The sequence below is a fragment of the Mytilus galloprovincialis genome, chromosome 2, assembly GCF_965363235.1.
Source record: "Mytilus galloprovincialis chromosome 2, xbMytGall1.hap1.1, whole genome shotgun sequence".
In the NCBI taxonomy this organism is placed as follows: Eukaryota; Metazoa; Mollusca; class Bivalvia; order Mytilida; family Mytilidae; genus Mytilus; species Mytilus galloprovincialis.
In genome coordinates, this window is record NC_134839.1 from 114,363,679 (window position 1) to 114,376,374 (window position 12,696).

General features: G+C 33.0%; 1 protein-coding gene across 2 annotated transcripts in view; it reads right to left on the bottom strand.

The window, feature by feature from the left end:
- The window catches only part of LOC143065481 (secernin-2-like), a 32,525-nt gene extending 23,551 nt beyond the window's left edge, over positions 1 to 8,974 (bottom strand). For both annotated transcript variants that reach the window (XM_076239062.1, XM_076239063.1), the window contains exons 1-3: positions 8,872 to 8,974; positions 5,625 to 5,797; positions 2,112 to 2,299 (exon numbers count right to left, since the gene is read on the bottom strand). In XM_076239062.1, coding sequence (XP_076095177.1) covers positions 2,112 to 2,299; positions 5,625 to 5,783 — 347 coding nt within the window. In that variant the 5' untranslated portion in view covers positions 5,784 to 5,797; positions 8,872 to 8,974. The remainder of the gene's footprint in view (positions 1 to 2,111; positions 2,300 to 5,624; positions 5,798 to 8,871) is intronic.
- Between the last annotated feature and the right edge of the window lie 3,722 nt (positions 8,975 to 12,696).

Sequence of the window (12,696 nt, forward strand, 5' to 3'; positions counted from 1 at the left end):
ATTCTGGACAAAGAAAGATAACTTTAATTTATTGTCTTGAAACTACAAAAATGCTTGTATTTGGCCCCTTTTTTGCCCTTTATTTCTAGACTGTTTGCCCCATATTAACCATTAAAATATATCCTAATCTTCTACTTATGGTATTAAACATTGTGGAACAATTTCAGAACAATTGAAATACTTTACACAACTTGTTGTCCTGACACTAGATAAATGCTTGTTTTGGGCCCCTAATTCCTAAACCTTAGGTACCATAACCCCCAAAATCCATCCCAAGCTTCCTTTTGTGGTTATAAACATTGTGTTAAAATTTTTGATTTCTATTCACTTATACTATAAAAGTTATTATCCGGAAACCATTCGTCTTTGGACCTACCAATATACGACAGCAAAAAATTTGCAGTCGTATAGAAACCAGACAAACTTGAGATTTATTATTATGAACTCAGACGTGTTGCACACAAAATATTGCTACCATAATTCATAATGTATTATTTCTGTAAAACATATCAAATTGTAATTTTATAATGAAAAAAACATGCCAATAAGTCTTTTTCACCTAAAATGTAATTCATAAATCACTTCCATCTGTTTTTGGTCGTCTTTATTCTTTTAGAAAGAAGCCTAAAAATCTAATATGATTTGAAATTTTAAAACAAAGTAATTACAGTTCATGATTTTAAATTAAACACAATGCTGGGGTATAGGTTGTTTTAATGTATATTTTTATTATGATGTTATATAATGTTCAATCAGTATGTGACACAATAATGAAATCATTTATTTCTCCTGAAATTCCTTAATCTCCCTGTCTTCTTTACAACAGGTATAACAGAAACAATTCAAACATCAATAAGGTCATGGTCAGTCTCAAGAACCTTGTTAGATTGTACTTTACAATCTTTATTCCACACACAATACCCATTAACCATGTTAATATAATTGACCTTTTATCATCTGAGAAACAGACCCAATCATGAAAACATATCTTTTACCTATGTACCATGTGAATTAGGTCAGAATCAGATGAACGTTGTTAGATGGACAAGACACCCTAAAATCATTCTACGGTCATTTTACCAGGGAAATATTGTCAAGGAGAATAACCATAAGCAGACAGAAACCTCACATCATATACAAGAAATGAACTTCTCAGCTGTTCTGAAGACAAATGGAAAAGTGAAGATTTATACAGACATTGCAATGCATCCCATAGATAAGCTTCTCTGTCTCATATTATGTGACAGACAGGACAATATTATCAGACATGATAATAATAAAACAAGTGTCTCAATTTCCTGATGAATCAAGTATTTTATCATAATTACACTGTCTCAAATGACTATTTGTTTTATAAGTTGGTGTTGTGTACTTTTGTTTATTGTTTAACACAGGAAACCACAAAGATGATGTAAAAGTTTATCAAGGAAAAGTACATGTAGATGTCAAGGAATATATATATCTATTAAAAAGTTATCTCATTTTGAATAAAAAGATGCATGCACTGAATAACATTTCCTGGTCTTTGACTTGTAAAAAAAGTATAAATGTGAATAACTTTATGGATCCTCCTTTATAATACTTGGGTCACAATCAATAAGCAGAATAATATAGCTTTATGGTTCCATCAAAGCAAAAGTCAATTACTAAATAAAAAATTTATATCAAGAATCAATGGGCCTTATGCTGTAAGATCATATGAAATTGCCACTATTACTGTTCATCTTTATAAGCATTTCTTAGTGCATATTTATCTGCTTTACATAAACAAATGAAGAGCTGTGGTATGATTGTCAATAAAACAACTATCCACGGGCGTCCAAATAATCTGCGCGTAAGCAACTATAGGGCACTGTATGGTCTTCAATAATGGGCAAAAACCATACTGTATTAAGTCAGCTATAAAAAGCCAAATAATTTATGACAAAATACATGGTTAGATTCAGCATATCAAAGAACCTCATGAATTAAATTTTACGAAATCAAATCAAGTTGAATTTGGACCCTTTGGACTTCAATGTGGACTTATTTTATCATGAGACCCACAATCAGAATACCTGGTACATGGTTAGATTTGGCATATCAAATACTTGTATGGTTATTAGACATACCTTACTATATCCATTCCAAGCAGCCTTTCTGTCAAATCATCATCACTATTTAACTTAGTCCACACTGCCTCATTTCCAATACAGACCCCATGTTGATTGGCTCCCATCTCTGCCCCCCACATCCAAGCAGGTTTACTGAGGATTACATCATTTGTCTTTGGTACTTGGTCTATCTCAATGTATGTACACTAGAAACACAGGGAAAATATCAGTATAAACATTGTATATAGCTTAATAAAAATATGGAGATGTGATATAATTGTCAATGTGACAGCATGTGTACATGCGTATTCCTAAAGACTAAAAAAGCAATTGAAAAGATGCGAGCATCTACAGGTCACCATCATGACCATAAACCCTTTAAAAATTAGAAAAAACAATATCTTATAATTCTGTTAGCTACAATCTATAAAAGTCCTAGATATGATAAAGTGTGATTGATAAAAACTTTTATAATGCAGCAAAGAATGAGAAAATTATAGCAGACATCAAAGACAAAATTTGGATAACACATTCAGCTGGTTTTGGACAGACACTGTCACACTTAAGATGAAGATTGTTGCATGGTCTAATTATGTCTGTGCGTGCTCAACCCCTCCTCTTATCTGGAACAATGGTGTAGCAACACATCATAAGAACACAGCTTAATTCATTTGGAAAGTTATTGACTCATCGGATTGGTACTAAGCACAAAATATAAAAGACGTCGCTCACCTTGGTCTATGTGAATATTAAACAAAGGACACAGATGGATTCATGACAAAATTGTGTTTTGGTGATGGTGATGTGTTTGTAGATCTTGCTTACTAAACATACTTGCTGCTTGCAATTATCTCTTTCTATAATGAACTTGGCCCATTAGTTTCAGTGGAAAATGTCAGTGAAAATTTACAAATTTTATGAAAATTGTTAAAAATTGACTATAAAGGGCAATAACTCCTTAGGGGGTCAATTGACCATTTTGGTCATGTTGACTTATTTTTAGGTCTTACTTTGCTATACATTATTGCTGTTTACAGTTTATCTCTTTCTATGATAATATTCAAGATAATAACAAAAAACGGCAAAATTTCCTTAAAATTACCAATTCAGGGGCAGCAATCTAACAACCGGTTATCCGATTCATCATTGTAATGATGTAAAGATTTTTGTAAAAGTCAATGACGACGGACGACGACGGAAGACAAGTGATGAGAAAAGATCACTTGGCCCTTTGGGCCAGGTGAGCTAAAAAGACATGGAGTATCAACTCTACTCACAGTTACTGCTATCTTTAAGTTCAAAACAATCAATACAATTCAAATTACAGAATTGTCTCAGTATTCTTAATACCTACCGTAACTTAAGCTCCTTGTTGGTGTTCCTAACTAGGACTATTCACAATACATTAGTGTCTCAGTATTCTTAATACCTACTTTAGATCCTTGTTGGTGTTCCTGACTAGGACATTTCACATTACATTAGTGTCTCCCTACCATAACTTTAGATCCTGGCTGGTGTTCCTTACTAGGACAATTCACATTACATTAGTGTCTCAGTATTCTTAATACCTACCATAACTTTAGATCCTGGCTGGTGTTCCTTACTAGGGTAATATTCTTTATACCTACCATAACTTTAGATCCTGGCTGGTGTTCCTTACTAGGGTAATATTCTCTATACCTACCATAACTTTAGATCCTGGCTGGTGTTCCTTACTAGGGTAATATTCTCTATACCTACCATAACTTTAGATCCTGGCTGGTGTTCCTTACTAGGGTAATATTCTTAATACCTACCATAACTTTAGATCCTGGCTGGTGTTCCTTACTAGGATAATATTCTTTATACCTACCATAACTTTAGATCCTGGCTGGTGTTCCTTACTAGGGTAATATTCTCTATACCTACCATGACTTTAGATCCTGGCTGGTGTTCCTTACTAGGGTAATATTCTTTATACCTACCATAACTTTAGATCCTGGCTGGTGTTCCTTACTAGGGTAATATTCTCTATACCTACTATAACTTTAGATCCTGGCTGGTGTTCCTTACTAGGGTAATATTCTTAATACCTACCATAACTTTAGATCCTGGCTGGTGTTTCTTACTAGGGTAATATTCTCTATACCTACCATAACTTTAGATCCTGGCTGGTGTTCCTTACTAGGGTAATATTCTCTATACTTACCATAACTTTAGATCCTGGCTGGTGTTCCTTACTAGGGTAATATTCTCTATACCTACCATAACTTTAGATCCTGGCTGGTGTTTCTTACTAGGGTAATATTCTTAATACCTACCATAACTTTAGATCCTGGCTGGTGTTCCTTACTAGGGTAATATTCTTAATACCTACCATAACTTTAGATCCTGGCTGGTGTTCCTTACAAGGGTGATATTCTCTATACCTACCATAACTTTAGATCCTGGCTGGTGTTCCTTACTAGGGTAATATTCTTTATACCTACCATAACTTTAGATCCTGGCTGGTGTTCCTTACTAGGGTGATATTCTCTATACCTACCATAACTTTAGATCCTGGCTGGTGTTCCTTACTAGGGTAATATTCTTTATACCTACCATAACTTTAGATCCTGGCTGGTGTTCCTTACTAGGGTAATATTCTTTATACCTACCATAACTTTAGATCCTGGCTGGTGTTCCTTACTAGGGTAATATTCTCTATACCTACCATAACTTTAGATCCTGGCTGGTGTTCCTTACTAGGGTGATATTCTTTATACCTACCATAACTTTAGATCCTGGCTGGTGTTCCTTACTAGGGTAATATTCTCTATACCTACCATAACTTTAGATCCTGGCTGGTGTTCCTTACTAGGTAATATTCTCTATACCTACCATAACTTTAGATCCTGGCTGGTGTTCCTTACTAGGGTAATATTCTCTATACCTACCATAACTTTAGATCCTGGCTGGTGTTCCGTACTAGGGTAATATTCTTTATACCTACCATAACTTTAGATCCTGGCTGGTGTTCCTTACTAGGGTAATATTCTTTATACCTACCATAACTTTAGATCCTGGCTGGTGTTCCTTACTAGGGTAATATTCTCTATACCTACCATAACTTTAGATCCTGGCTGGTGTTCCTTACTAGGGTGATATTCTTTATACCTACCATAACTTTAGATCCTGGCTGGTGTTCCTTACTAGGGTGATATTCTTTATACCTACCATAACTTTAGATCCTGGCTGGTGTTCCTTACTAGGGTAATATTCTCTATACCTACCATAACTTTAGATCCTGGCTGGTGTTCCTTACTAGGGTAATATTCTCTATACCTACCATAACTTTAGATCCTGGCTGGTGTTCCTTTCTAGGGTAATATTCTCTATACCTACCATAACTTTAGATCCTGGCTGGTGTTCCGTACTAGGGTAATATTCTTTATACCTACCATAACTTTAGATCCTGGCTGGTGTTCCTTACTAGGGTAATATTCTTTATACCTACCATAACTTTAGATCCTGGCTGGTGTTCCTTACTAGGGTAATATTCTCTATACCTACCATAACTTTAGATCCTGGCTGGTGTTCCTTACTAGGGTAATATTCCACTTCCTGTACTTCTTCATCAGGTCTGTCTGAATTCTTCCCAAATATAATACACCCATCAGCAGTGGACGGTGGAAGAGCAACAAATGTGTCACAAGACTGAGGTTTAGCCATCTTCAATTTAAATTCTGAAAAAGAAATACATTTCTAAAAATCAATTAAGGCATATCAAGTGAGAATGACTTCATTTTATATATGAAAATTAATGTAAATCCATTGCTTAAATTCTAATTAACAATTACATTAAATCAACTGTATGTAGCTGTAGATAATACCATACATGTAGTAGTTCTCCAGTGACTGTTTCAATAGGAGTAAAATGTATTTGTCCTGGATATATAAATTGAAAACTACATTCTGATTACACTTCACATTCTCCTAAACAATTACAAAGCTATTTAACTGCATGATGTCATGGATAATTAAAGTTTGTGATAACACTTCATATATATTGTCATGTATAATTACAATGTCATTACACTGCATAATATCATGGATAGATACAATGTGATTACACTGAATATATCATACATGTTTACAATGTGATAACACTACACAAGGTCATGTGTAATTACAATGTGATAACACTGCCAAATGTCATAGATACTTACAATGCGATCACTCTGCATAATATCATGTATAATAATACAATGTGATTACACTGCATATTGTTATGTATATTTACAATGTGATTACACTGCATATTGTTATGTATATTTACAATGTGATTACCCTGCATAATGTCATGTATAATTACAATGTGATTACACTACATAATGTCATATATATTTACAATGTGATTACACTGCATAATGTCATGTATAATTAAAATGTGATTACACTGCATAATGTCATGTATATTTACAATGTGATTACACTGCATAATGTCATGTATAATTACAATGTGATTACACTGCATAATGTCATATATATTTACAATGTGATTACACTGCATAATGTCATGTATAATTAAAATGTGATTACACTGCATAATGTCATGTACAATTACAATGTGATTACACTGCATAATGTCATATATATTTACAATGTGATTACACTGCATAATGTCATGTATAATTACAATGTGATTACACTGCATAATGTCATATATATTTACAATGTGATTACACTGCATAATGTCATGTATAATTAAAATGTGATTACACTGCATAATGTCATGTATATTTACAATGTGATTACACTGCATAATGTCATGTATAATTACAATGTGATTACTCTGCATATTGTCATGTATAATTACACCCAAACAATTTCATAACACTGCATACTGTCATAATTATAACAATGGGATTACACTGCTTATTGTTATGTATATTTACAATGTGATAACACTGCATAATGTCATGTATAATTACAATGTGATTACACTGCATATTGTTATGTATTATTACAGTGTTATTACTCTGCATATTGCCATGTATATTTACAATATGATTTCAATGCAAAATGTCATGTATAGTTACATAGTGATTACACTGCAAAATGTCATGTATAGTTACAATGTGATTACACTGCATATTGTCATGTATATTTACAATGTGAATACACTGCATATTGTTATGTATACTTTACAATGTGATTACACTGCAAAATAACATGTATAATTACAATGTGATTACACTACATATTGTCATGATTAATTACAATGTGATTACACTGCATTAATGAATGGCTGTTATTTATTTTGAATTTATTGAACCATAAAATTAATTTTTGACTTTTCACATTGAATAATCCGCGAAGCGGATTATGTTAAATGTGAAGAGTCAAAAATTAATTTTATGGTTCAATAAATTCAAAATAAATTATTGCCATTCATTATAAATAAATTTCTATCAAAAATTAGGCTCAAAGATATATATTGATACGAATAACAACGTACACAAATGTTTACGTATGAATAAAACAACGTTAGAGTGGGAGTGTCTTCATAAAAATTGATAACATTGAAAATAAAGCTAATTCTTTTAACCATTCAGAAGATAGTAAAAACACCAACTTTATTTATAATAAAACGGATAGATACAGTGTGATTACACTGTATGTCATGTATAGTTATAACCAAACAATGTCATAACACTGCATAATGTCATTATTATAACAATGTGATTACACTGCTAAATGTCATAAATAATTAAAATGTGATTACACTGCATAATGTCATAGATAATTACAATGTGATTACACTACATATTGTTATGTATATTTACAATGTGATTGCACTGCATAATGTAATTGATAATTACAATGTGATTACACTGCATATCATTTATAATGACAATGTGATAACACTGTGTGATGTCATGGATATTCATAATGTGATAACACTGCATATTGTCATGAATGTCATTGATAATTACAAGGTGACAACACAGAATAATGTCATATATAATTACAATGTGATTACACTGTATGGTGTCATATATTATTACAATGTATTTACAAATCATGATAGTTGTTTTTAAAATGTGATTACACTGTTTAATGTCATGTATGATTACAATGTCATAACACTACAAAATGACATGTATAGTTACAAAATGATTTCACTGCATAATGTCTTAGACAATATTAATAACAATGTGATAACTCTAGGTATATTGTCATGGACATGCACACAGTTGCTTACAGTATCAATCAGTTGCTTATCCGTGCTACACTACAAAAGTGGTGGTACTCCAGATAGTGGGGAAAAAAGAAGAAAGAAGAAGACATGGATATATATATGATTATTTTTTTCACAATGTGAATACAAGTTGTAAGTTATTATGGATACCGGCTCGATCAGTATAAGCAGCATACCCATAACATTGCAAAGAATCAGAACAGACATATGGAAATACATGCAAAGCACCACTAAAGAGGGGGGATAGGAGGGGTCTTGATCCCGAAATCCCGGACTTTAAAAAACGAAATCCCAAGGTCCCGAATTTAAATAAAGCAAATCCCGACTTCCCGAAATCGGAAAAAAAGGATTCCCGGATCCCGAAAGGGTCAATCCCGAAATCCCGAGCTTAAAAACACCCGATCCCGGTGTCCCGATAAAGGTCCTATCCCCCCTCACTAAAGAAACTAAAACTGAGGCACTTATTCAAAGCACATTTTTTTTAAACAGTAACAGTAATATTGACTAAACAAATGGGGTTGGTGAACGATTTTGCATAACAATTAAATAACATACCTATGACCAATATCTCATTAAAAATTACAATGCACAGACAGTCATCTGATGAATTGATTCTGACATAAACTGATACAGATGCATATTAATCAAGGGACAGATGCGAAATATGAACTGGGACCCAGTCCAATATTAAATAACAGAAATTGCCGGTACAGCTTTGAACAATTTCCGAAAATATTAATTATATCACTTTTGTCAGATATTCAAATATTGCATTTTGGACACCTTCGATAACCATTTCCAACTATACTTCATAGATAGTATTATTCATTAGATTGTATTATTCATTATATAAAAAAAAATATGCAATTCATTTCGCAGACCGTTTATTCGTTTATTCATTCGTTTCATGATGTGTTTGATGTGTTTGAGCTTTTGATTTTGCCATTTGATTAGAGCCGGACTTTCTATTTTGAATTTTCCTCGTAGTTTAGTATTTTTTTAACGTAGTTACACTAATTCCATTGAATTTTGGTTAGCTGAAAGACAATAACTAAGGTAAAATCTCTCAACAATCATAGTTGTTATATAAAAACTAAGGAAATATGCTTAAAATGTTACATAACATACATATCTACCTATTTGAACAACCCTATTTCAAAATTTCAATGGAAAAGTTAGTTAATTGTATACTTATTGAAAACCAAACATTATTGATGAATCCAGATGATCCATACATAGTAACATTGGACCTGTACAAATTTAGAAATGTCGGTCAGTGCAAACCTAGAAGATGTCAGAAAAAAATTCAGTACATCTAAAATATTCCACATCTTCAAACTCTCTCAAGGAGACATTGTACATAAATAAACATACTTTTTGAATTCCTGTTTTTGTAATAAATTGTGAGTTTAATCTTACTACATCTGGTATTATAATTATTATTTCCAAACATAGCTAACAAAAAAGGTGAGGGAATCGCATGAACTCATAAATAGAATAATAATAAGAATACGAATATTTCATTTCCAATTAAAGGGCTTTCATGACAAGTACATAAGATTAGACATAAATTAGAGACATATAAGAAAACAGCATTGTTTAATACTATTAAAAATGCTATAAAAGGCCAGGACAGAACCAGATAATACAATTTACATCTTTTTATCCTGCAATTAGGTGTCCTACTATACAGATACAGCCCTACAGATATCGCTATCCTATATCTGTATAGTATACAGATATCGCTTTAAAGCTCCGCCCACTGCCGGACTGAACCTGTGTGACCTCAGAATGTGTATTCCAGTTGCATTCCAATGACGATGACAATTGTCGATTTCAAAACTTGAATGTGTATGTCTGTGTACAAAATCAACCATGTCGATTTCAGCATGCATGTTTAGTGAATGTCAAGTCTGAAGCGTAGGACAACTCGTACACTTCTGTTTTAAATTCGACAATGTTTTGTTATTTGTTTTTACTGTTGAAATTAATTGTTATGTTAAAATAGATAATTATTCACCTTGAGCGATGTATTATTGTTGACCATTCGAGATTCTTTTTTGTGAAACCGTCTTCGGCGTAATGTGTGATTTTGATATTACTACGCGGGCCTCAAGGGATTATAAATCGAAAATAAATGCTAAATATGTTAGTTTTTGTGTCTTTCAAAACACAAACAATATACAGAACTTATTGCAGGATAAAGACAATAACTGTTTAGTGTCTTTAAATATCAGCTGCATTTGTACTCGGCTCGAAACAGGTGTAATAGCTCGCTAAAAGCTCGCATACACCTTGTTTCCTAGCCTCGTACAAATACAGCTGATATTTAAAGACACTAAACAGTTATTGTCTATAAAATATACCATTTAAAATCATATACCATAAATAAGATGCGTCGACAAGGCAGTAGGCAGACCTTCAAATTTCGGTTGGATACTAAATCTCAAGTTCAGCACTCACTGAATGTGGGTTATTGATTGGCAGGACATCATTAACATATATTCTACATTGGCTAGAGGTATTAGGGGGTGGGGGTTGAGATCTCATAAACATGTTTAACCCCGACGCATTTTTGCGCCTGTCCCAAGTCAGGAGCCTCTGGCCTTTGTTAGTCTTGTATTATTTTAATTTTAATTTCTTGTGTACAATTTGGAAATAAGTATGGCGTTCATAATCACTGAACTAGCATATATTTGTTTAGGGGCCTGCTGAAGGACGCCTCCGGGTGCGGGAATTTCTCGCTACATTGAAGACCTTTTGGTGACCTTCTGCTGTTGTTTTTTCTATGGTCGGGTTGTTGTCTCTTTGACACATTCCCCATTTCTATTCTCAATGTTATGAGAACTTTGCAGGTTTATTAATTTTCTTAGAGAAGGTTTTGTATGCCTTTGCTTCATATGAGTACAAAAACAAATCACATTGCAATACTGGCTGCATCTTGGAATATCAAATCAACCAAACCTAGCAAACATGATGTTCATCACAAGGTATAGACTATATCATAGTATCATGAAGTAGAATGTAAATTTGTGTAAATGCTTAAGTCTCACATAGTTTATACCTGTATTTCATATCAGGGACTTTTACAGTAATTTGTGATATACCCACACAACAACTTTAAACGACGGAGACAATTTAAAATGATTTTGTTGTACCGTTTATTTTATGATTGATTTGTTATCATTGAAAACAAACATTTCGTTTTAAAACCTAAGTATTCTAATGCATTTATAGCTTACTTGTGACTCGAGTACAATATAGTACTTGAAGTATTCTTTGATATTTTGTCGTTTTTTTTTTCACTTAAGTACATGCACGTGTTATCTTACCTAAAATGGGAACATTTTATTGAACATTAACTTTTTTCTGTACCACATAATATCAAGGAACGTGTCGACCCGGTAGAACAGACCTAGATTTGACTAATCGGTCTGTTTAAAGACATAGATAGCAGACACACATGCTTTTAGATTTTCGTATTATGCATTTTATCCTGCAATTAGGTGTCCTACTATACAGATACAGCCCTACAGATATCGCTATCCTATATCTGTATAGTATACAGATATCGCTTTAAAGCTCCGCCCACTGCCGGACTGAACCTGTGTGACCTCAGAATGTGTATTCCAGTTGCATTCCAATGACGATGACAATTGTCGATTTCAAAACTTGAATGTGTATGTCTGTGTACAAAATCAACCATGTCGATTTCAGCATGCATGTTTAGTGAATGTCAAGTCTGAAGCGTAGGACAACTCGTACACTTCTGTTTTAAATTCGACAATGTTTTGTTATTTGTTTTTACTGTTGAAATTAATTGTTATGTTAAAATAGATAATTATTCACCTTGAGCGATGTATTATTGTTGACCATTCGAGATTCTTTTTTGTGAAACCGTCTTCGGCGTAATGTGTGATTTTGATATTACTACGCGGGCCTCAAGGGATTATAAATCGAAAATAAATGCTAAATATGTTAGTTTTTGTGTCTTTCAAAACACAAACAATATACAGAACTTATTGCAGGATAAAGACAATAACTGTTTAGTGTCTTTAAATATCAGCTGCATTTGTACTCGGCTCGAAACAGGTGTAATAGCTCGCTAAAAGCTCGCATACACCTTGTTTCCTAGCCTCGTACAAATACAGCTGATATTTAAAGACACTAAACAGTTATTGTCTATATATCTTTGAATCGATTGTTTGAGGGGAAAATACAGCATTCAAAGACTCTGTATTAATAACCCAGCATTTTTCAATCAACCTACTTGACCGAGTTTCCTACTATCTACCTTATGTAATTATAGTTTTCAATTTCTGTGTCATTTGGTCTCTTGTGAAGAGTTTTCTCATTGGCAATCATACCACATATTCTTTT